The sequence below is a fragment of the Panicum virgatum genome, chromosome 7K (assembly GCF_016808335.1).
Source record: "Panicum virgatum strain AP13 chromosome 7K, P.virgatum_v5, whole genome shotgun sequence".
Classification (NCBI taxonomy): Eukaryota; Viridiplantae; Streptophyta; class Magnoliopsida; order Poales; family Poaceae; genus Panicum; species Panicum virgatum.
In genome coordinates this window covers 32,340,901-32,365,024 of record NC_053142.1, presented here as the reverse complement: position 1 = coordinate 32,365,024, position 24,124 = coordinate 32,340,901, and the positions used below count along the sequence as shown (strand labels likewise).

The 24,124-nt window shown below is 49.8% G+C and overlaps 1 protein-coding gene, 2 long non-coding RNA genes and 2 pseudogenes across 3 annotated transcripts; 3 read left to right on the top strand and 2 right to left on the bottom strand.

The window, feature by feature from the left end:
- Positions 1-46: 46 nt before the first annotated feature.
- Positions 47-2,790, top strand: LOC120640999. Its single transcript, XR_005662102.1, has 4 exons — positions 47-163; positions 666-800; positions 902-1,732; positions 2,026-2,790. It is a non-coding gene; the product is annotated as an uncharacterized LOC120640999 (long non-coding RNA).
- Positions 2,791-5,060: 2,270 nt separating this feature from the next.
- LOC120643032 lies at positions 5,061-5,606 on the top strand. Its single transcript, XR_005662833.1, has 2 exons — positions 5,061-5,211; positions 5,335-5,606. It is a non-coding gene; the product is annotated as an uncharacterized LOC120643032 (long non-coding RNA).
- Positions 5,607-8,279: 2,673 nt separating this feature from the next.
- Positions 8,280-8,454, top strand: LOC120643278 (annotated as a pseudogene).
- A 1,722-nt stretch (positions 8,455-10,176) lies between these two features.
- Positions 10,177-12,437, bottom strand: LOC120640996. Its single transcript, XM_039916940.1, has 2 exons — positions 11,589-12,437; positions 10,177-10,713 (listed from the first exon to the last, which is right to left on the bottom strand). Exons 1-2 carry the CDS (start codon positions 12,336-12,338, stop codon positions 10,387-10,389), a joined length of 1,077 nt encoding a protein of 358 aa, XP_039772874.1. The 5' UTR covers positions 12,339-12,437; the 3' UTR covers positions 10,177-10,386.
- Positions 12,438-14,849: 2,412 nt separating this feature from the next.
- On the bottom strand, positions 14,850-22,938 carry LOC120640131 (annotated as a pseudogene).
- Positions 22,939-24,124: the final 1,186 nt, after the last annotated feature.

Below are 24,124 nucleotides of genomic sequence, written 5' to 3'. Positions count from 1 at the left end.
CCAAGTCTAAATCCAAGAGGACACAGCGGGGGGGGGGGGGGGGGGGGGGGGCGTAGGAGCATGTCAAGGAAGCCTAAAGCGGGGACGGCGCTCTGAATCCCAAGGCTCATCTTCACCGGGGAGCGTCCGTTCTTCGCCGGTTCCGACGACAAACTATTGCAAGGTGAGTCCTTTGATCTCGCTGGTCTGGATTAGTGGTATAGAGCTTGATCTGGAGGCGGATGAAGTGCATAGGGCAGTTTATATTTCCACCGGTGTGGGAAATTCGTAGATCCAGGGATTTGGGGCACGGGGGAAGAACAACGATGTCCAGGGGCGGATACAGGCCTCTGGCCGCCCAGCCATGGCCCGGGCTATGGCTTGGGTAGCTCCATGGTATGGCTTGCTGTGCTGGCTGCCTCCTTCCCATCCCAGTATCGAATGCGGTAGAATTCTATCAACCCTACCATGGGTCTGCATTCTGCAACTGGCTTGAGTGGGTCGTGGACAAAGAGTAAGAATGAATTATTTAGAGATGTCTGCACATGATATAATACCCGCGCTGATTGTTGTCTGTACCAACAATGGCAAGGCATAAGCCATTGCATATCCTCTGTATGAATATATTTCACGGTCCTGTATTTTCCTCCATATCAAGTTTTGACAGAGGATATGCATATGTGCAGGGTTCAATGGAGAACTTGTGGCAAGGAATGGATAATGCTTCTCAGCCAATTGGTGAGGTGAATTACACCCATGGCATTGACATAGGTGAGCCCTACATGTCAACCGAGCAGCAGCTTAACAACTTCCCTCCAGATGTATGGCATTGAAATTATGGTACCTTTTGAAGTGTCATTTAGAAAATCATTGTTGAATGTGTTAGCACTGACTATATATTTTTTTTGTCTCCATTTTTTAGGGGTCCCAAAACATGAACACTGCCGTGCCAGCACAACCTAGAGCTCCTAAAGGACGCAGGAAGGGTACTGCCAAACGTCAAGGTACAAAATAGCCCGCTAATAGCTCGTTATTGTCCGCTATTAGCTTTTTAAGAGATCTCCCGCTACGCTATACAATATTTGTCCGCTATGTCCACTATAGGGGTTTTTTATAGGATTTAGTGATAATAAATGTCCGCTACTTCCGCTAAAGATGTAGCCAAAAGAAATAAAGAATCAATATAACTAGGGTGGACCATAGACAAAGCATCACGGGCACAGTTAGGCAGTCAAGAGACGTGTTGAGTCTATTTTAGAATGTTAGACCAATGATGCTTCTAATTTTATATGTATTATGGACTTATGGCTATGAAAAATTTGCTGAAATTGGTTGCACTACTGATGTTATTGGCCACATTATGCATATTTTTTTTGCAAACCGCTAAATGGATAGCTCCGCTATAGCTTTCGCTATAGCTCTCTTAGCTTTTTGGAAGAGCTTCCGCTAAACGTCTTAGCCCGCGATTTTATACCTTGCCAAACGTACAAAGAACTTCGCAACAAAGGAGGATGATTTTTTATGCTCGGCGTGGATTAATGTGAGCAAGGATCCTATTGGGGGAATCAACCAGCCAATCCAATCTTACTGGGCAAGGATAAAAGCTTACTACGATGAACACAGTAAAATTGATAGGTCCAACTCTGCCCTGCAACATAGATGGGCTGATATCCAGAAGGATACTTCAAGATTTTGTGGGTTCTACTATGAGATTGAAAGGAAAAACCAGAGTGGCGAGAGCGAAAATGACAAGGTAAGGAACAACACTCTTTACATAAAATGAAACTGTTCTTTGGAGTGTATAGAAGTGCTTAATCTGTTGGACTACATTACCACAAAATAAAAAAAAATAAGGAGCAATAAATCATATTCCTTTCAGATTATAGTTGGGCTACATTTAATTTCTATCTGTACAACATGTCTTATTGTTTTAGCTTACCAGATGAATTGACAAAAATAGATCAAACCAAAAAGGACGATGTGTTCTTCCAGCAGATGCATTATTTGCCTTAACTTTTTATGCAATATCCATGGTTGTTTGTGCAGGTCAAAGACGCCATCCAGATGTATGAGGGTATTATCGGAACCACTTTCAAGTTCATTCATTGTTGGTATATCTTACGCAATGAGATGAAATGGAACGAGTGGCTCGCTTCCATGTCTGCAAGCAACGAAGATCCGCATGTACAACCTGCTGAGGAAAACTTAGATCCCACGCTCCCTCCTCGAATTGCTAGGCCAGTTGCAGGGACAAGGGCAAGAAGGCACGCAGCAGCACCGCTTCCTCATCTTCAGCTTGCCTTGAAGTGCTGCAAAAGATGTCCATAGACCGGAGCGCTTATGAAGAACGGGTTGAGGCCGCAAGCAACAAGGAGGCCAAGGACATAGCTTCTCGGTCTGATCGCAAACTAGCTCTACAGGAAGAGCAGCTGCAAATTCAGAAAGTGCAGGTGCAAATACAACAAGAGATGCTCCAACTCCAGAAGGAAGATCGGGAAGAACAGGTCATGAGCATGCATGTCGACAAGATGACACCGTGGGTTCGTGAATACTACATCAACAAACAGAAGATCTCTGCGATGAGCTTCAGAGATGATGGTTCCAGTGGCCCTAGTAGGCAGTAGATGTAATTTTATCAGTTTCCGTATCAAACTATGTGTTGAACTATGCATGACTGGGATGGCTAGTAGATGTAATGTTATCAGTTTCTGTATCGGACTATGTGTTCAACTATGCATGACTGGGATGACCAGTAGATGTAATTTTATCAGTTTCCGTATCGAACTATGTGTTGAAAAGTGGGGGCATGATTTGGAGATGGATTTGTTATCTTTATTTGTGATGGATGTTGTCGTGGTGTGGCTAACACAGCCGGGTGGCGGAATGCACCCGCCTAAACCCAGAGGGTGAGCACCCGGGGGTTAGCTAGGGCTAGTTCGATCTCGCTCAAGAACACGATGAACACAGCAGGTTTAGAGTGGTTCGGGCCGCCGGAGCGTAATACCCTACGTGCACTGTGTGTTGTATTGCCTGAGTCTGGGTGAACTGGTGCTGAGTCCAGCGTGCGTCTGTGTGTGCTCTGGAGAGCTTGTTGTGTACAGCGAGCGCCTCCCTTTTATATCTCAAGGGGAGCGCGTACATGGCCGTTGGGTCCCCAACAGGTGGGCCCAATCGGTGCAGTATAAAATAACGTACTATTCATACATTATGTGGTTGCAGGCGGAGAAGATCTCTCTCCTGGATTTCCTTGCCTGCTCCTGGAATCCCCCGTTCAGCATGTCCAGGCGCTGTCTTGTCGAAACGGCGCCAGCCGTAGCTAGCGGCGTCGCCTGCCCCGTAGCTGAACGGCCGAGTAGCTTGCGGCGTAGGCGGCATGATGGAAAAGCGACGTGCCGTCGTATCCAATTAATGCGGCAGACGGGCTCTACGCGGCTGCTACGTAGGCGGCTGCACTGAGTACCTCGGTAAAACGCGGTCTACAGTGAGGCCTGACAAAGGCTGCCCCGTGTGCCGTGGCGGCAGAGCACGCCTCAACCACCCGCATTGAATGCGGTGGGTGGACGAGTCTTCCAGCGGAAGACTCGCGCCCGCGCCTTCAGGACACGTGGCGGCTCCGGACCCCCCAGTGGTATGTTGGTTCTACCGCGTGGGGGTCCGGATGGACGCGGGAGGTCCCGGACCCCTACGGGGGTCCGAGGCCTCGGCTGTCAGCTCGGAGGTTCCTTTCCTCAGGGACACGTGGCGTCTCCGGACCCGTCCCTGAGCGGGGAGCGGGACCGGGGCCGTTGGCCCGGTGAGGTAAGGGCCTGACTCGTGGGGCCCGGCTGCTCTGCCCTTTACCGCGTAGTTACGGATGACTACGCGAGTCTTGCCTCGCTGCAGTAGAAGTGTGTATTCCTGCTACAGCCGACAGATGTTGATACGATCGGATGGAAATGAAGCTGATGCAGAACAGCGGAGAAACAGAAGCACACTAGTGCAGGGTTGTGTTTCTGCGTTTGTGGGTGCTGCCTGCACTCAGTCAGGCTGCCATTCCATCCTCCATCCAGACTTTCGAGGGGCGGTCGTCGCGTGTGTGCTGCCCAGCTGCCAGCCTTCCCCCGTTCATGCGCTCTGATCCCTTTTTGGGCCGGCCGCCTTCTCGCCGCCGCCTCCGGTAGCGGCGCAGCGCCATCCGGTTGGCCGGATCACTGGAAGCAGAGCACTGAGAATGACTGAAACCGTTGAGGGTGGGGGAGCGCGGGACGGTTGCGTTCTTCATTCAATCCTAAGTTCTCGCGTAATGGGTTCTAATTCCCGGGATCGCATTGTCCATTTAATTCCCTTTTTAGGCCCCGTTTAGTTTGCAAAAAGCTGGCGAAAAATTACTGTAGCACGTTTTGTTGTTACTTGATAAATAATGTCCAATCATGAATTAATTAGGCTTAAAAGATTCATCTCGTGCTAATCAGTTAGACTGTGTAATTAGTTATTTTTTTCAACTATATTTAATACTTCATGTATGTGTCGAAAGATTCGATGTGATGGATAGGAAAAATTTTGGGAACTAAACGGGGCCTTAAGCGTACCAGACTCTGATTCCTTAATCCTGTGACGGTGATGGTGGTAAAATAGCCTGACATCCCTGTCAGTCTGCAGTTGGACATCGAGCAAACCGTCAGGTTTTCAGTGGGAAGCTGTGGATGCGGTGCGGCATCGTCGATCTTGCTTGCCGCGAGATTCAGATCAATTTAGAGTTTATATCTACTGAAATTTTGAGGAATGGGGAGATTTTCTGGTGGAACAGTGCAGCACGGTTGCATGCCTATTCAATTCTGAGTTTTTTTTTCCGTAACGGATTCTAATTCCTGACGACGATGGTACCTGAAAGTGATCTGAATTCCCTGTCAGGGTCAGGCTGCAGTCCGGCGTTGCACAAATCATCAGGTTTCCAGGGAGGAATCAGTGGACGCGCTGTGGCATCGTCGGACTTGCTTGTTGCGGTCTCCAAACCGAGCATTATACTATCTGAAACACTTGAGGCTTCGAGCACTCCACCTGCCATTGCACTGTTCCATGATCCATAATAGAGTCCAGTTGAGTACTCCATCTGAATGAAAGCCTCTGCGACCCCGGCCATTATTCCAGTCCAAAAGGCTTTGCTTCTTGCAAACTCATTGCGAAGGTATGGCGCATCAGACTCGTGATTTCTAACTCCATGAATGCAGCTGGGCAGAAGTTGCAAGGCAAAAGGTAAGGGATTCGTACTGTCTTGTAGTATAATGGCAGTGGTTGCAGAGGCTTGCAGGGTGGCCATTGTCCTGGCAAAGCATTTTTTTTCAAAGGAGATTACTGATGATTGGTGTGATTATGAAGCGAGAGGCCGGCAGCATGATGCAAAGGTGACCGGTGATGATGCTGCTTTGCTGAGGTCGATTGCTGTTGAAGTGGTTGGTGTGCCCAGGCGTGCGGCTTTTGCTTGTTGCGGAGACAAGGATACCGAGCAGAAAAAAGGAGGGGTGTACCATGAAAGATCACTTTGTTTCAGGACCTTATCTAAAGCTTAGCAAATATCTTAATCTAAAATATGCTTGATGTGTATGTGTTCAGTATTCAGTGTTCTAAATAAAGTTTGACGTTTAAGTGTCCTAAGACAAAGTTTGATGTGTCGCCTTCCAGCTCTCACGTTGTTGGGTCCTGGAGGGGAAAAAAAACTTAAAATAAAGCTATTTGAGCCTGAAACTCGGCCCAAGCTTCTTGTCTCTTCGGCGTTTGGGCCCATCTTGCCTGAAAACTGTACCGTCTCAGTGACAACTAACTGTCCATTTAGAGCCTCTTCCAAAACAGCTTCTCTAACGAAGCTGAGAATTAGCTTAACCCAACTTTAGTTCATTTTAGCCTAAATTTACACAACAGCTTCACATTTATTATCTTAAAATTTGCGCAGAATAGGTTAGACCGAAGTTGAAATAAGCCCTCCAAACAGACCCTAAAATATGCACCATGATTATCTTTTAAAGAAGAAAATTTTATTTTAGACCCCGAACCGTGCATTGAAATACATGTACACAATACACAATCTCATTTATTATTATAGTATTATCCATGGATTACTTAGAAATGCTACCAAACAGCAGTGTGCCAACAAACGACAGCAGTTTCTTTTCCAAAAGCAGGAAAAAAGGATCGCTAAGCACGGTTCCTATTATTACTAATAGCCATCCATACTTCGCAAAGGTTTCTATAACCATCGAGTGTAAATAAAATATAATATGCTATCAGTGCTGGTGTCTAATCCCTTTGAACCATGATGTAAGTTTGTTGCCGTCATTATTCAGTTAATAGTGGGAAATTGCCCACAGGCCACAGCCTAGTTGTTGCAGCGTAGCATCTCCGGTGATCCGAGAGAATATTCATATGAAAAAATAGTAAAATTGGACACAAAACACAATTGCAAAATTTGACTATCAAACCATGCACATGAAGATAGATGGGTTTTCTAGGTCCTCTTGCCGTACAGGTACGGCCTACTCCGCCAGGTGGGCTGGGAGGTCCTCCTATTTTACAATAGTTGCCAGGCTTGGATCTCAATCTGGCCCATTAGGATCCAGTTTAAGAGGCCCAATCCGCTTAATGAGTCAGGGAACACACTAGACACGCCTGTTTTAGACTTGTAATAATAGTCCCACATCGAGGGGCAAGAGCAGGGCTACGCCTGCGGGCGCGATTATCCATCGGTTCGGGTGATGGTTTCGCCAACGGTCACCTGAAGTGTACGGTAATTTATTGTGTGATATTAGTTTGGACCGGCCCATTTATTGTTTGATTGGTGCTAAATAGGAGACAACTTCTGCATGATGCAGAGATAGACAGAAGCAGTGACAAGATCTGAAACTAATGCTAACGTCACTTACATCCATTTAAATCTGAAACTAAAAAAACTTTTAACTATCAAATCGAATATTCAAATTAAATTTGGATTGCACCATTATTTTTCTTATGACAATATCTTCAAAACAAGACCACACTTGATTATGTTTGCGCGATATTTTTTAAAGTTTATTTTATAATATTAAATAATTAATTTTAGATTCTGGGAACAAATATTTTAAGAATATGAACAAATAAGCATTTTCTATGAACAAAAAGTTAAACATAATGAACAAATTATAGTGTGCAACGAACAAAATATTACAGATCGCGAACATTTGATTGTATAGGATAGATAATGAAAATTAATATTGCGAACAAATGGATCAACTTTACGGAACAATTTAGTCTATAGTAGGAACAAATAATTTGACATTGTGAACAAATTAGTTACGCACATATAAATAATTTTATATAAAGAATTATAAGCATATTTGCATACCGAATGAGTCTGTATGAAAAATCGGCTATGGTACAATCATGTAGAGGAACACCTAAGGAGAAAATTTATTAAATCGTACATGCGATGTATAATTATTTCATAAATCACACATGCGATGTATAATTATTTCATAAGAGTGAACAAAACATATTCATCCACCAACAAATAAAATCAAATAATATACAGGAAATATATTCCAAATAAGAAAAAAAATTGAGTTAAAATTAAAAATGTCGACATGGACATGAAAAGAAAAAAAATAAGAATACAAAATGAATATAGAAAAAAAGAAATTTAGGAGGGCTAAAAGAAAAGAAAAGGAAAGGAGAAGAAGTCTATCAATAGACTCTGTCAATGAAAACTAAATAAAAATGTAAGAAACTTTAAATAAATAAAAAAAGAAATAAAGAATGAAATAAAAAATAAATCCGTAAACCATAAGAAAATATAACAAAATAAATATTAAGTATTACTATATGTACAACATTCATATGCTTAGTCCATAAAAAAAGAAAATAAAAAATAATGGTGAAATAAGTAATATAAAAATGAAATAAAAAATATCAACCAGAATATGGTAAAAGGTGAATATGAAGTGAATCAACACAAAAGAAAAACACAAAGAAAGATTGCTTTTTATGCCTACGGATGCATGTGTTTGCTCAAACAGCTTTATTTGAGGTCATGTGCACTAGACCTGTTTTCCAAGCATTATAATATAGCACCTAGGGACTTAGAAAGTCAGGGAATCATGCATGGCACAGACCCACTATGTGTGACAAATCAATGCAGAATGTCAAATATTTATTGGGCCGAGTGCTTTGGGCCGTGCGGCGCTGCGCACGTCCTTCAAGCGATGGATCGTGATTTTGTAGCACGCGCGATGTATAGTCCCGGCCTAAGCTCGCACAGGGGCAACAAAAGAAGAGCCGAGCCAACCAAGCAATTCATACCCTTCTTGGCCTTTTGGCTAAGATATCAGTTTAATATCTGATATGGGCCATGTGCCCGCTTTGATATTAAATTTATTTATTGTGGGGGAGAGATCGCAACAGTTGCTTGCCACAGGAGTTCTCATGTGTCGCTTGGGTGTTGCATTATTGCCCTGGTTAGGCGCACTCCAACCAAAACAATCTTATAAAAATTTTGAATTTGAAATGAAATGAAATTGAAATCAGAAGGCGTTCCATGATACTATTGCCTTCATGACAGTGCCCTGATGATCTACTGAAACTGAATATACGTCCTTTGGATTCTGAACATTCAGATGATCTTTCCCGTTCGTGCTGTCACGGATCGAAAACTATCTTTAGTGTTCCTCACCAGTCACCTCAAGAGTAGTGCTGTGCTGTGACATCGCCGTGCGGCAGCGAGCACACGCCGAGCCTCCTCGTCGTGCCTGTGAAGCTGCTCGCCGTCGCCGCAGGCACGGACACCGCTGAAGTCAGATGTCAGAACGCCAAGCACTGCGCCGGCCATGGTGCCACCGCGTTCCCAGGCGCCGCCCGCCGTGCTGGTGCCAGGCCGGCGCGGCTCGTCAGCGCCGCCGTGAACTCTCCAGCGAGAGGTGCCACGGCAACAATGTCGACCGCGAGCTCCTCTGACGTTCCGCACTTCCGCTGCACATGCCGACGGTCATCATCATCGCAGGATCATCTAAAGGTTGTTTGATTTCAGAGGCTAAATTTTAGTTTATGTCACATAAAAAAAATTAATATGTAGAAGTATTAAATAAAAATTAATTATAAAACTAATTGCAGAATTTTGAGACTAAACTATGAGACGAATCTAATAAGGTATATTAATTCATGAGTAGCGGACGGTTACTGTAGCATTATTGTAGCAAATTATGAATTAATTAGGCTAATTAGATTCGTCTCGCGAATTACCACTCAGCTGTCAAAAGAAATTTATAAACAAATTTTATTTGATATTTCAAAATAATATTTTTTTTTTGATGTGACAGGGACTTAAAAAATCCTCAAGAACAAACAAGGCCTAGAACGTCTCCAGGAACTTGAAGTACTCATGCCTTGTTGTAGCGTCCCTTTATTTCGTTTTCTTGCACTGGGGAGCATTGAACTTTTGTGTACAATCTATAAGTTCAACATGTGATGTGACGGAACTTATAACTTTAAACTGAAAAAAAACAAACAAGAATCCTTTCCCCCACCCGCGCATAGGAGCACCTCACTGTCACCGTCACCGATGATGACAAAAGCCCCAGGCACCATACAGGCTTGGTTTCAGGATTGAAAAAGCACCATCACAGTTAACTTCCTTCACACCATCACAGTCAGGATTTATCCCATGCCATTGCAAAAAAGCCTGAATTCGATCGCTGTTTGTTTATTCGCAAACTAGCAGGATGAATTCCGATCTCTGGCTGGCTGTCTGAGCCTGACAGCGTCCATGTGAGCTCCATCCCTTGACGCCTTTTTTTTCTCTCTCTTCACTGCGCCCTGCTACTTCAATGCGCAAGGATCGGCCGATCGCTAGAACAGGGTACATCAGTTGACTGATGCATCGCTCGCATCTTGTGCGTTCCTCCTGCTGCTTTGCAACAGTGACACGGATGTGCTCATTTATCTCGGATCCAGCTTCGTGATGATCTTCTTTTAGGGAAGCCTTTGTTGTTACATTTGTGATTCAGATGAAAGAACACAAGACCCCATCAGCGGTTGATGTAAAAGGAGGAGATTTCTTCAGGGCTCCTGACGCAATCCAAGTGCTGAAACGGTAGCTGTTGCTTTGAGGCGTGTCAGCCATCTATCTGTTGGAGATCAGATGGCTTCTGAAACATAACTGGCGAAGCATCTTCTGATACTACTAGCGACGCATCAATCAAAGAAAAAAAAGTTTAATTATTATTCCATCTCGAACTCTCCCACATCAAAAATTCCTCTGTACATAGCAATCGACCAACAATTCTCGCATCCCACCCACGCAGTATATCTGACCAAGAGAAGTTCAAGAACACCAACAACAAAGATCACGACGGAGACGGTAGCAAACGCCAGCCAGCAGACGATCGAACTTGTCTAGAGGGCTATCAGTCAGTGGGTGTAGGTGCAGGCCTTGCTGAGGGAGACGGGCTTGCCGAGCTTGGTCTGGTCCATGGTCACGTTGCAGCGCGCCTCGCTGTGGAACTTGGGCTTCACCAGCCTGCCCAGCACGAACGCGCGCGACCGCAGCCGCACCGTCAGCTGCAGCGGCACCGGCGGCGGCGGCACCACCACCGGCGGCATCTTCTTCTTCGCCGGCGGCAGCGTCGTCGGCGTGCTGCTCAGCCCCGCCCCGCCGCCGTACAGCGGCACCTTGTCGCCCACCACCGACACCGCCAGGCTCCGCTGGCTCTTCCGCGCCTGGTAGAAGTACTTGATCTGCAGAAGCGCAGCGCCGGCGAGCACGTCGCCGTCAGCCATCCATCATTTCCCAAAGCAAAGATCTTTCGCCCCAAAAAAATTTAAAGAATTTGCCCCCATTTTCCTACAGGAATGGGGACGATGCGATGCGATGCGATGCGAATGCGATGCCGATGCAGCAGCCATGCAGGATGGCAGGAACGCGACCCGGGGGAACTGGATGACAGCTAGAGATGGAGACGGTGCGGGAACTGCGAGGGGATGAGCTGTGCCTGCTCGAGTTTCCACGGCACGGGCCGCGGTGAACGCGCTCTCGCGTTCCCGCCAGCGGTCGCTGTCGACCGCACCTGCTACCGCGCGTTGTTCGGGTGGGTCAACGTCGGTGTGCAGCTGTAGCCCACTGTTCATACTCATAACATCTACTGCCACAAGTAAAGATAATGACTGGAAGATTGGTGGCCTGTTTTGACGATATTTGAATATTGGCAGGCTTTTTTAAAAAAAAAAATCTAGGCGATCTATTGCTAAAATTTGAGGGTTGACTGCTCCTAACATCAAAGAGATCCCTCAAGATATCCTGAAGATTGGCGTAAATAAAAGTGACAAATTAACAGTCTTTACTCTTAGTGTTTCTCCTAGCTCAGGTGATTGCACTCAGTAATCCAAGCTTAGTTCAGTCCTTAGCTTCTACTAATACCATCGAAGTGACAAATCCTAATGCACGCCACTCATCCTCAAATTATTAGAGAGTTTGGGAATCAATCAATTATAACTGAATCGACGACGACCGCGTTGTTGATCTAAGCGGCGCGCATTGATCGATCGATCAATCATGAAGTATGAACATGCAGTAAGGCTGAGAGAGAGGGAGAAAGGGATCAGAACAAGCTTACATTGCCGGCGGCGAGCTGGAGCTGGGTGTAGTAGAGCGTGACGGGTTCGGCGGAGACGTGCACCCCGAAGAAGGTGCCGGTGTTGCGGAAGTTGAGCCTGACGGTGGCGTTAAGCGAGGCCATCTCGGTGGGCACGCTCGAGGCGTCGGTCCCCGCCTGCACGACGAAGCGGTGGAACGTGGCGGAGTGGAGGGTGACAACGGGCCGCTGGTTGCGGCTGGCGCCCCAGAGGATGAGCGCGAAGAAGAAGAAGAGCCCGAAGAAGGCGCCCACGAAGAGGATCCCGTACCGCACCCGCCTGGGGATCCCGCTCCACCCGCCGCCGCGGCCTCCGCCGTAGCCGTCGTCGCCGTCGTCGTCCATCCCCAGCAGGCCCTCCTCCTCGATGGCCGCCTCCTTCATCCACGCGCCGCCGCCGCCGCCGCGGCGCCCGCGCCCGCCTCCTCCCCCGGGCGCGGCGCCGCCGCCGGCGCCGGCGCGGGAGGAGGGGCCCTTGGCGCTGGCGGAGAAGCGGGAGGAGGAGGAGTCCCGGGACGCCCGCCCCAGCGAGCGCGGCGGTGACGCCGCCGGGGAGGAGTGGAAGGACGAGGCGGCCGTCTTGTTCTCGCCGTCGTCGTGGCTCGGCGACTGCACGTAGTAGGCCGCGCGCGGCGGGGACGACGGCGCCATGCTCGACGTCACCTCCGAGTCCGTCTTCGCGTGCCGGTGCGGCGGCGCGGCCTGCTGCTGCTGCTGCTGCTGCCGCTGCATTTTGTTCGCGCTCGCGGCGGCGTGTGTGGGCGCGCTGGGGCTCGGTCAGCGGGGGGTACAAGTAGAGTGGTGCGCGCCCACCACTCCGCGACCCTGCCCTGGGTTTTTGCTGGTTTCCGCGAGGCGGGGGTGCGGTGCCCGGGGGCTCGGTGAACCTGAACCTGAACCGTGACCGGCTCCCGGCTCGCGTGTCTGTCTCTGCGATGTGTGCCGGCGCGGCGGCAACGATGGACGTGTCCCGCGGCGGCGGCGGCTGACCGTTCCGGCTCACGACGGCAACCAGGCACCTAACTGCAGGTCAGGTACGGTCTGAATCCAGCGTCGGGACGGCGATAGACTTGTGAGCCGTGACGTGGGGGACAGCGAGATGGAAGGGTGAAGTAGAACGCGACGCCCATGCGCAGGTTACTTGCTGGGCGGCTGCAGGGAATTGTTTTTTTTTATAAGTGCAGGGAATTGTTTACAGCCCAGGTATTAGCTGGCCGATTAGGAAAACGGGAGCGCCCCCCGGGTTTGGTGGTTACTCTGCAGTCTGCTCGGCTAAGTGCTAACGGTTTGTTTGGCCTTGTTTAGCTTGCGAAATTTTTTGGATTTGACACTGTAGCACTTTCGTTGTTATTTGACAATTAATGTTCAATTATAAACTAATTAGATTTAAAAGATTTATTTTTTACTAATCAGTTGGACTGTGTAATTAGATATTTTTCAACTATATTTAATGCTCTATGCATATCCAAAAATTTGATATGATGGGTACTGTAGAAATTTTTTTGGAACTAAACAGAGTGCTAAAAGTGCTACTAACTTTTAGCATCCAGAAGAACTCATATTCTTGCTAAAATTTTCAAGATTTGACTGAAGTTTAGCCCACATCATTAGAGCTCGTGAATGGTAGGCCAGTGCTAAACTTAAATCTCAGATTTCAAACACACCTTAAATCTCAGATTTCAAATCGATCCGTTGGTTCAGCTTAAGGTCCGATCTTATCTGTTCCGATCCGGCTGGTGTGCCCGTGCCTTGGACATGTCATTGTCTGCCTGCCTTTTGTCCCTCCTCGCACTTTCAGGTGACTGGTGGAAAGGGAGCCACGGCCACGTACAGTCGACGAGCATCGCATCGCCAGGTTTGAGGTTTGGTCACCTCGCCGTGTCAAGCAGCCACCACCAGCTCCAGCTTCCCCGGACGCAGCTGCGCGGAGCACCGGGTTGCCGCCGGATTCGACGACCGGAGCCCATCTGCCCTCCGAGACCGAGATGGACAGCGGCGTGCGTGCGCACGACGCGGCGAGGGCTCGACCCCGACGGCAGCAGCATCGACGCCGCCCGGGAGCGCTCGCCGGTGACCGTTCGCGACGCGGGGGCCGGTGGAGCGCAGACCGCGCGCGGTTCCGGGGGCCGGCGCATCGCGTGCCGCGATGGTAGCGTTGACTTCTCCATCTCTCGGCCGGCCCATATCCCTAGACTGTAATCTAAGTTCACTGTTCACGTGCGGGTGCGGCGTGCCCCCGATCCATAGACCATAGCCTGTAGCCCTGTACTCCCATCCTCTGCGACTACGGGTGTAGTTACGCGGAATCCGTATTTGGCTCGAGTACGGTAGAAAAATTCAGAGGGGTAGTAGGGAGGTTACTGCTACGGCCGATCCGGTTGGCGCCGGGCACGCGCCCGAGGTCAGCCTTGTCGCGTCCGCCAGCGGGGCATCGTCGTCGGCTGCCACGGCACGCGCGCGCCGACGGGATCCGGTCATCTGGGCTGGCATGTGGTGGAACCGCCTCTAGCTAGTGCGCCCCACGGCGCGGGCGTCGCCGGCATCCCGGCACCGTGTCCCTGCCTTTGCAGGTTGCGGGCAGGCACCCGGCACGCCGCGCGCGTGCGTGTCGGCTGATATCCTGATCATGCCGCGCCTTGACCTCCGGTGGTGGAGCACCACCCAACACCCATCGCCGGGCGTGGTCGGTCCGGCTCTTCTGTTGCAACCGACAGGCGCGTCCGCCGTTGGGGTTCCAACTGCAACCTCGTTCCAACCTGGAAGTTGGAACCGCACAAAGACACGACCGGTCCGAACCTCCAATCCATCCAGCAGCTACTACCCCCAAACCACTCAGCAACAAACCGAACGCCCTTTTTTTTATAAAGAAACAAACAGGACCGAACGCTCTGGACGCCAAACTGCTCCGGTTTTCCACCGGCGGCATCCATGTGAATTGATACACTTTCGAGTTTCCAGCCACGGCACGCGATGGCGCTGTATTGCTGCGCTGCTGTGCTACACTGGCAGCAAACCCGTGCACCGCGTGCCGCATGGCCGCCCATGACTGCGAAGTGGAGCCTCGCCCTCGCCATATCACGCAGGGGCAGTACGGAGTACCGCACCACCGCGGCGTTGTCCGCACGCCGGCGCGCAGCTCTGGGTTGGTTCATCCCTCCCAAGAAGAGCCGCGCACGAAGCTTGGAGACATGCGGCGCGCACTCAAAACGGAAACAACGGGCGCCGCGCGTAGGAGTATCCCGGTGAAGCAGCCTGCATCACGCACGACTTGAATGCGTAGCCATGTTCCACACGCACATCAATGCAGCGATCAATGGCAAGCAACCACCACCCAACACCTAGGGAACCGAACCAACACCAATCAGTCGCTCTCACGCGTGGCGCCTTGCTTTCCACTCCAATCACTCCTGCGCATAGGGGTCAGATCAGGCTCTCCTGGTCTCCCGATCTCGCAGGCAGGATCCTGCCGCGGGCCAGTGCGTCGGCACGGCCCGGGCGCCCGGCCATCAGTCATCACGAGCCACCGAGATCCGAGAACCATACCATGAAAAATAGAGTAGTCTCCTCGAAAAATGGCAGCCGGCTGGCGTCACCGCATCAGCCAGCCAGGCCTGCAGAATCCGTCGACGCAACGGAGCAAGCAGCGCTCGCCGCCGCTAGCTCCACCAGACCACCACAGACCAAAAAGAACGGACTGCACCGCACGGCCCGGCGTCGGTCAGGCCGGGAACGCGCCGCTGCCGTGGGCCGCCGGCGGGGACAGTTGCTGCTCGGGCGAGCTGCACTCCAGCAGCACGCTGCGGCTGCAGTGCGACCGGGACGTGCTGCTCGACGACGGCAGCCACGATCGCGCTGCCTCGCCGCTGAACTGGACCGCCGCCTCGCCGCCCGCCCGCTTCCCCTTTGCCCGCCCGCTGGCGGCGGCGCAGTAGTAGTACCCCTCCTCGCCCTCCACGGCGCGCGCGAACCGCCCGGACAGCGGGTCCAGCCGCTCGTGCAGGATGCGGAGCACCTGCTTCATGGACGGCCGCGCCGCGCCGTCGCCGTGCGTGCACCAGTGGATCACGTCCGTCACCACCTGCAGCTCGTCCAGGTTGAACGCGCCCGCCACCGCCGGGTCCACCAGCTCGTGGAGCCGGCAGTCCGTGCCGATCAGCTCGCGGGACCACTCCACGAGGCTCCGCTCGCCCTGGACCTCGGGCTTCCCCGTCACCAGCTCCAGCAGCAGCACGCCGTAGCCGTACACGTCGCTCTTCGGGGTCACCTCCTGGGTCACCGCGTACTCGGGGGTCTACGTACCCTGCTCACATGAGATTTGATGACATTGCTACTGAGATACTAGTACGCAGTACAGTACTCATGAAACTGATTCTTTATTTTTGAATGTATCAAAAAAGCCATGAAAAGCCCAGATAGTATTCAGTCATCTGAGATGAGGAAACAAAAGTGTGCCTTACCAGGAGTTGCTTGGATCTTGACATTCACTGGGGTGGAACTGGGAGTTGTATTGCCACTGCTTGTGCAATGGTGCACGAGACCGCAACCAGCAAGCTGTTGAAGCATAAACAGTTGGTTTACCCAAAGTAAGAAGGATTGTAAACTGTGGCAAAGTTCTGCACCAATTACCTTCGCAAGGTAATTCTTATCCAAGAAGAAGTAGCTAGGCTTGACGTCTCCATGGTATAGTGGGGGATCACAATAGAAATGAAGGTACTCCTGTAACCAAACATTATAAACAAGCTAAATATAACATTTGAAATATATTCAGTCGCGACAATGAGCGTGATATAGATTATGTAGACTTGACACACATTGATCAAATTCTAAGAAACAACTGATGTGGTGAGCACTATAACGATCAATGACTTCTGAACAAAGAGAGAAAAGAACAACCCTATTCATAATCGAGATCACAGTTTTCCTGAAACTCACCAAAGCATTAGCAACATCAATGGCAATTTGGATCCTGTTTTTCCATGGTAGAAGATGTTTACTTGGCGCTGCAAAGAGTCAGATGTTTTTCAGTATGCAATTCAAAAATAATGTGCAATAAGACGAATGAGAACGAAACATGACATATTACAATGTAGGTGATCTTGAAGGCTTCCATTTTCCATGTATTCATGCACCTGGAACCTGGATTACAGGGCACTGTAAGAACCGTAAATTGATGGATATCTGAATTTGAGTGTGGCAGATATTGACCTCTCAAATCTTGTTAAACAAAAGCCTCTTAGTCCAACAAGGTGCCGATGATGCAACCACCCAAGAAATTCCATTTCCTTACAAAATTCTTGCTGAATTTGTTTCGGCGAACTATCAACGCGTCTAATAGCAACCACAGATCCATCAGCAGTTGGCCTCTGAATACTGTACTATTTTCACCCCCTCCTAACACTGTGCTGAAGTTCCTTGTTGCTTTCTTCATTTCTCTGTAACTAAATCTGCCAAAAATGGCAGAATTACCTGCAAAAAAACTCCTGTTAGGCAAATAAAATTGAAATGGCTCTTGAATCGATTCTGATTTTAAAATAATTTGAAGAGTCAGCCTCAGGCAAATATATCCAGTTTTCAACCATTAAGTTTCAGAAATAAATTGCAGGAAGTCCATCATAGTTTTAAGTATGATGCGTTGCACAAAGAAAAAATTCAGACCACACATAATTTTCCATATTATTGGTTGATAACTTCAGGATAATGGTTAAAAGGAACTGAGCCTAGCTCAACTTTGGGAGGTGTGACTTGTGACTTCAGTCCTCAGCTTGAATTTCCTTCATTAGTAATACTAGCTCCACCTAGGTGGTTTAGTTTTTTATTTAGGATAATGGGTACAAATGGAATACCTAACTGACAAGATATTGATGTGTAACGGTGGATCTTTTATATTTAATTCAAATAGCATGGAAGCAGCCAAACATACGGGATCCAGGGCCTTATATTTTCCGTCATGTTTGCCATGGCCCGTGGGCTACAATTCTCATTCCCATATCATCACTTGCACAACGATTTCATAAATGAGTTTTGTGTCATCTAAAATCAACCATATTTTGCTAAGGAATGGTAAGCTATTACCCAGCACTTGTATTGCATGCAACATAAACCTCATTATTTTTTAAAGCAGTTGGACATCAAAATGAGCAAATATTCTTGAAAGAACTACAGCAGCACACCAAAAAAAAATCAGGAAATTCTTACCTTCTTTGCTCTTCTTAACACCAGAGAAACTCCATGCATCCAGAGGGTTATTTCCTTCTATCTTTTCGAGTTCTTTATTCTTTCTACGGATTAGCAGAATCAGTATTATCACTAGTAGAATGGCTAGTCCTGTAACCAAAGCTCCAATAGCTGGGAATAGAACGAGCTTGTAGCTGCGATGATGCTTGGGTGGCACTACAGGAACTTGCACTATAAGTGGACTGGGAGATATATCTGGCGCAAGAAGTCCATCAGGGGCCGGTCCAGAGATGTTCGCTGCATTGTATATTCAATAGTGAGAAGGTCACATATTGGACAAGGCCAAGCTACAAACGACTGAACTACAACAAGCAGATACTTTTAGGAGAGAGCATTTCAATACACATAAGTACCTAAAGTATAAGAAATACAGCTACAAATTTGCATAACAAAAGCAGATGTAAAGCAATAGCTCATCTTTGCAACCACTATATAGAAATATATAACTTTTTAATATGAACAAACGCAATGATTAAAACAAGCAGTTTGTTCATACCTAACTACTACAACAAAAGCTAAATATCATCAGAACAGCGGTACTAAATGAATGCTTATTATGAATGTTTGAAGATGGATACCTACTGTTACTTATATATATTAGAATAGTAACATGTATAAACTTGCTTCACAGAATTAGAAAAAATATCCAAAGAAATCATTTGGTATTTATCCATTGAAAAAAAACCTATGAAATGATCATGTGAGCTACCAGGCTTATGATTTAAGGTGATTCACTCCACGAAACAGAAAGAAAAGCCATTTAGGACAGGAAGAAGAGGTAGCATGGTTAAGTTTACAGAATCTAAGAGAATTTCTGCCCAACAAAATTCTAATGACACCGGCCATTGTACAGAAAAGGAAGGCAAGTTTATTTTATCAAATATGCAAACCTTGAAGAGCACTAAGCCCCTGAACGCTAAAAAAGCAACCGGCTGTATCAACAGTAGATATATTCCCTTGACTCACAAATGCAACAAAAGCAGCATCACGGCAGGTATTCAACGTGACATTATCTTGTTCCCCCACGAGATGGCGGAGGTACAACAGACCAGAGTTTAAGCACCTCTTGCAAGTGATATCATCCGAAAGCGTAGTTGCACAGCTTCTTGTGACATCACTGAAATTCGGAGACTGCAACATCTGAACGATGGTGGTCATCCCAACACATTGATAGGACACTTGAATTTTGATCCCAAGGCCACAGAACGAAGCGGCAGTGGGCAGTATCCCCTTGGACACCAATGTATCAGAGATATTGGCAATGCAGATATCAGAAAATTCATCCGGAACCCCAAGTGTGCCTGTCGTGTTTGCATACATGGCAGATGAAACCGCAAGAACAGCATTGATGTAGCGGCAACACTTTGAGTGTCCATTTTGATCCGAGCAGACGGAAGCTATCAGTCCGTAGTTGGGCCAACTCAAATCCAAAGGGCAGTCTGCATGATGGAAGAATGGTTATGAATAATGGGTGCTGCTGCAAAAGTACAGATACAATGAAGCTTAAAAATAATAAATAACTTTTGAAGAGCACCCTAATCACTCCATAGCTTTACTGAAATTGGGGGGAGATACTACGGAGAAAGAACAAAATCTGCATCTTAGAAAACAGAAACTGAAGTGAATGTCTCAGATCACATGACCAGTACAAGAGATACGTATCTTGCAAGACCAACGGAACATGCAATAAATTCCAAATCTGGTCCCCCGATTTCATCAAGGACGATCCAACATGCTACAACCAGATATTTCAGAATGCGGCGTACCTACGGATAAGCGTGGATGGATTCAAGTCAAGAAATTCAACTATTCAGCAGTATTATATCGAGCACAAGTCTAAACACCCCACGTGAAAACATCAGGTGAAGGCGAAGTCAAAACAAATTCGTGATTCAATAACGCTAAGTGAGAGGACGGAGGAACTTGGGGAGAGCAAAATCTAACGGCTACTAAACCAAGCCGAGAGAGGCCTGGGCGCTCCCAAAGGGACAGGGGCAACTGTGCAGCCCAGTGGAGTACAGCAACCCTATTGGTAAGGCGAATTGAATGGTGCGACCGTGCGAGGACTCCAAGCTGCGAGCTCCGAGCGGAGTGAGGTCCCCCATGGCAGACGACGCATGCGCCGCGCCCGAACAATTTCTGCTTATGCCATTGCTCCCCAGAAAGGTGACCCCGCACCTCAAACCCTCATCAGGGGAGAAAACGTAATGACCTCAATCATTTGGGCTTCTACTAATAAAGCCTTGGGGCACTGATGCGAGCTGGAACTGCAGAATCGTCACCAACAATCTCCAGCAGAAAAAAAAGGTGTCATGAACTCCGAATCACCACCAGATAGAGACATGGGAGCAAAGAGCACAACAAAATCGAAGCACCGGTTGAGGGAAGTGTGCTTCTGCTTCCACTGGCGAGCACAACCGCAGCCGCCGCCCCCCCCCGGCCCCCAATGAAACGAACCGGGTTCCCGAGAGGTCAACCCGACTCCCTATATCATCGTCATAGTTTTTGGATCAGTCGCTATCATATACAGAACTCATTTCAGGCAGAAATCACAGTCATACCAGCGATTACAGAACATTAATGGGTTTAACTTATTACAGCATTTGAGATAACAGTAATAATCTCCGAGTACAAGCCCAATGGGCTAAAAGAGGTGCAAACAGAAAGCGTAATGGTAACTAAGACTTCATGCTGGTCCTACTCCGGGAATCCTCTTCTCCACAGGCATCCTTGAGTGTAGCACGCCTTCAGTCGTACCACCCGTCGTCGTTGTTATCGTACTCCGAGTCATACCCTGCATCTACCCAATCTATCCCCAAAGACGGGATAGGTCCACGTCACCATCCGCATGAAGCAATATGTGGATGCATAAAGGTAAAAACAATGCCAAGGAAAGGTTATGGTTTCCTATGCAAGCATTTATAATAAGTCATCCATTCTCCTTCTGACGCGGGCAGCTCCGGCACTCCGGACTCCCAGTCCACTAACTTCCACTACAACAACTACCCAAGTTCGGTGCGGGAACTCCCTCTCCCCGCACCTCAGCCGCTATCCGAGCAGGAAAGTGGACTAGAGGAAGGTAGAAAAGTATATGTGGATCTAACTACATTCGTGGGGCCAGATCAAGAGTTGTACATGACCGAATACGCGGCTATATATATAGTTTTAACCATGCAGGGGTTGTACACCTGTACCCACTCGCCCCGAATCCAGCCAGCAAGCAACTCCGACTATCTCCGAGGCACCAGTCAACGAAACTAACGGCTACGGCACCATCCTACTCCCGGTCTGGGGCGCGTCCTCCCGCAGTAGGTCGCCCGGGGCTGTGAAGCTATCTAGAATGGAATCTCCATGGATCCTGCGATCGGGGGCTAAAGGGTCCTGCCCACTCCCCCTGACACTGAAACACTCTCCTTCTGCAGTAATGGTGCCGCGCGTAGCTAGCTCGGGCTGGGTACCCCCTCATAAAGGATAAGTGGTGTGCACGTCTGACATAGTTCCGTCACTAGGGCCACAAAGTCAAGTCCTTAATCCTGCAAGGGCGAGCATCTTCGTCCACAGTTTGCGTTCCGTAAACACGGTTCGCGATCGGCACCCATTACAGGTATCGCCTCCTCAACTCCTCAACTCATATTCCCATGGGAACAGCCTTGCACCCGCCACAGGTGCTCGTCACCCATCACAGGTGCTCACAGGATCGTGCCCAACACACAACCCCCAGCTCCCGACCCTAAGGTCGGAGAAAGGGTCCGCTCGCCCCGCTGTAACCTATCCCCATCTCCTGTATAGGTGTATGCATCTTCCAGCATGCAAGGACTATACCATATATATATTCCCATACCCCAATCTCACACACACATAGTAGCAATAGCATACATCAACAAATGATAAACATGGGAAACAAAGAATACGGTAATAAATGGTTATGCAAGCTCATCTCAACACTCAATTTGGGGGCGTAGCGTGTCTCGCAAGCAATGCCTAATAGGTATTCAAAACATGGATGGACGTGAACCTGGGGTCTCCTCGTAGTGCTCCTGGAAGTCGGGGTAGTCGTAGCCTCCGGTCTGCTCCTCGGCGTCAGGTCCTAATCGTAATTACTGGAAAGTATAAGGGTCCAAGTGCAAAGATGCACAAAACTCTTCAAAAGAAGATCCAAAACATAGCAACTCCTACTCTAACGTGTAGGTCATGATTTTAGAAGAATTATGAAACTGGTTTCATAATTTTCGGAGCTACGGTTGATTTATTATCAATTTTCTAAGCATAAAAGCATTTTTGGAAATAATAAAAGGATTTCGGAAAACATAAAAGAAAATCAGTGACACGTGGCAGCCTCTGGGCGTGCCACGTGGCATGCTGACATCAGCAGGGGGGTCGGGTATGCTGACGTCAGCACGGCCCATGCTGACGTCATCGTTGACCAGGTCAACATTGACCCAGTCAACGGTCAGCGGTCGTCGGTCTCAGGGGGCCCACTGGTCAGTCAGCGGGTCTCACCGACAGGTGGGACCCGCGTGTCAGTGCCGTGTAAAAGAAAAAGAAAAAGAGCAGCGCGTCGTCGGGCCGGATCTCCTTCTGGGCTTCTCTCCTTCTTGGGTCTTCTGGGCTGGAATCGGCCTGCTTTCTACTCCTTCCCTTCTCTTTTCTTTTTCATCTTTTCTTCTCAGTTGCTGACATCTGGGCCCCGCTTGTCGGTGTCTCCGAGATCCGGTGCAGCTTCCATCCGATCCAGTGCGGTCACAGGCGTGCGTGTGCGGCCGTGTGTGCAAAGCAGGCTCGCCACGCCGCGAACACGGCGTCGCGGCGTGGGTGCGGCGACGACGCGGCAACTGCGCGTCAGGGTGGCAGTCCGAGGCGACAACGGCGGCGGTACCCGTGCCTCCGGCGAGCAAAGGATCTGCCTTGGCTGTGGCATGCACGCACGCGGTCTAGGAAGGGTCAAAGGCGGTCTGGGCCGGTCCCGAGCGCACGCACGCCGGCAAGGCGGTGGCGCGGCCATGGCAGTCTGGTGAGGCAGCGGCGGCTGCCCGTTCTCGGCCACCAGGTAGGCGAAGGCCTGGCCTTGGGCCAAGAATGCGCACGCGAGCAGCTCCATCGTGGCAAGGCCACGGCGGAACTCCGCGGCGGTAGGGGCGGTGACAAACGTCACCCGCGGCGGCACCAAGGCACGCCGATGGTGCGGATCGGCACGGGCCCACCCAAGGCGAGCAAAGTCGCCGCCTTGGTGGCCTGGCTGTGGCTGTGCGCACGCGCGCGGACAACGGGTTTGCCCGAGCCGCGGCGTGGCCGCGCGCTAGGCACGGTGGCGTTAGGACAGGGTAGGCGACGGCGGTTTGCGGGTTACGGCGGCGCGGCTTGACGGGTTCCTGCAGGCGCACAAACAAGGGAACGAGGCTTCCTAGGGCTCTCTACCGGCGGCTCAACGGCGGCCAAGGCTCACCGGAGCTAGGATTTGGGCAAAGGGTGAACGATGCTCACCCGTCGGGTCTGAGAAAGATGTGCTCGGAGCGGTGGCGATTCAGTGCAGGCGGGCCGAGGCAGTGCCGTGCCGAGCTGCAATGTCGTTGTAGGGGTACGGATCGCCAGCTCGGGGTAGCTCCGGTGGCGGCGGCTCCCTCCTCCTTCTCCTTCCTTCCTCTGCTTCTTCCCCTCTCTTGGCGGCGGCGGTGGAAGGGGAATTCCCCTTGGGTGGTAGGGTTTTGGCGTCGGGGCCGTGGGGGTTTTATAGGCGAGGCACTAGGGTTAGGGGTGACCCGGACGCCGGGGAATGGCGCGGATGTGACGGGCTCGCCAAGCGGACGCGTGGCTGCATCAGGACTCCACGGCGGGCTTTCGTGCGCGAGGGGAAATGGGGAAGCGCACGCGGCAAGGAATCGGGGCCGACCGCGGGGGCAGACGCAGGCGTCAGCAGGGCAGTTGGCCGGCGGGAGTCACGCTTTGTGCGCTGTCGCGTTGCACCACGGCGGAAAAAGCTGGGGAGCGCGGCGGGCGTGAGGTGAGGGGTAAAGCTGACAGGCGGGGCTGGCTTGTCAGCGACCCTGGGCGGTGAACGGGTAAGGGAAGCGGGTGCTGGGCCGAGTGGTGCTTCAGGCCGGGGCGAAGCAGGCCGGTTGGGCCGTGCGGGCGCGTCCGCTGCGCGACCGGGCCGCAACGGTGGTTTCTGGCCCGAACGGGGGGAGGGAAGGTTGGTCGGGCCGGTTAAGTTTGGTGGGTCTCGGCCCGTTTCTGTTAGAGGGTTAGGTTAGCTTTTGTATTTGATTTGAATGGTTTTAATTCAAATC

Bases quoted from the DNA above. Each gene is read 5' to 3' on its own strand.
- LOC120640996 (XM_039916940.1), bottom strand. From the start codon at position 12,338: ATGCAGCGGCAGCAGCAGCAGCAGCAGCAGGCCGCGCCGCCGCACCGG. The intron at 10,714-11,588 runs GTAAGCTTGTTC...GCGCTTCTGCAG, and splicing joins TCCAGCTCGCCGCCGGCAAT to ATCAAGTACTTCTACCAGGC.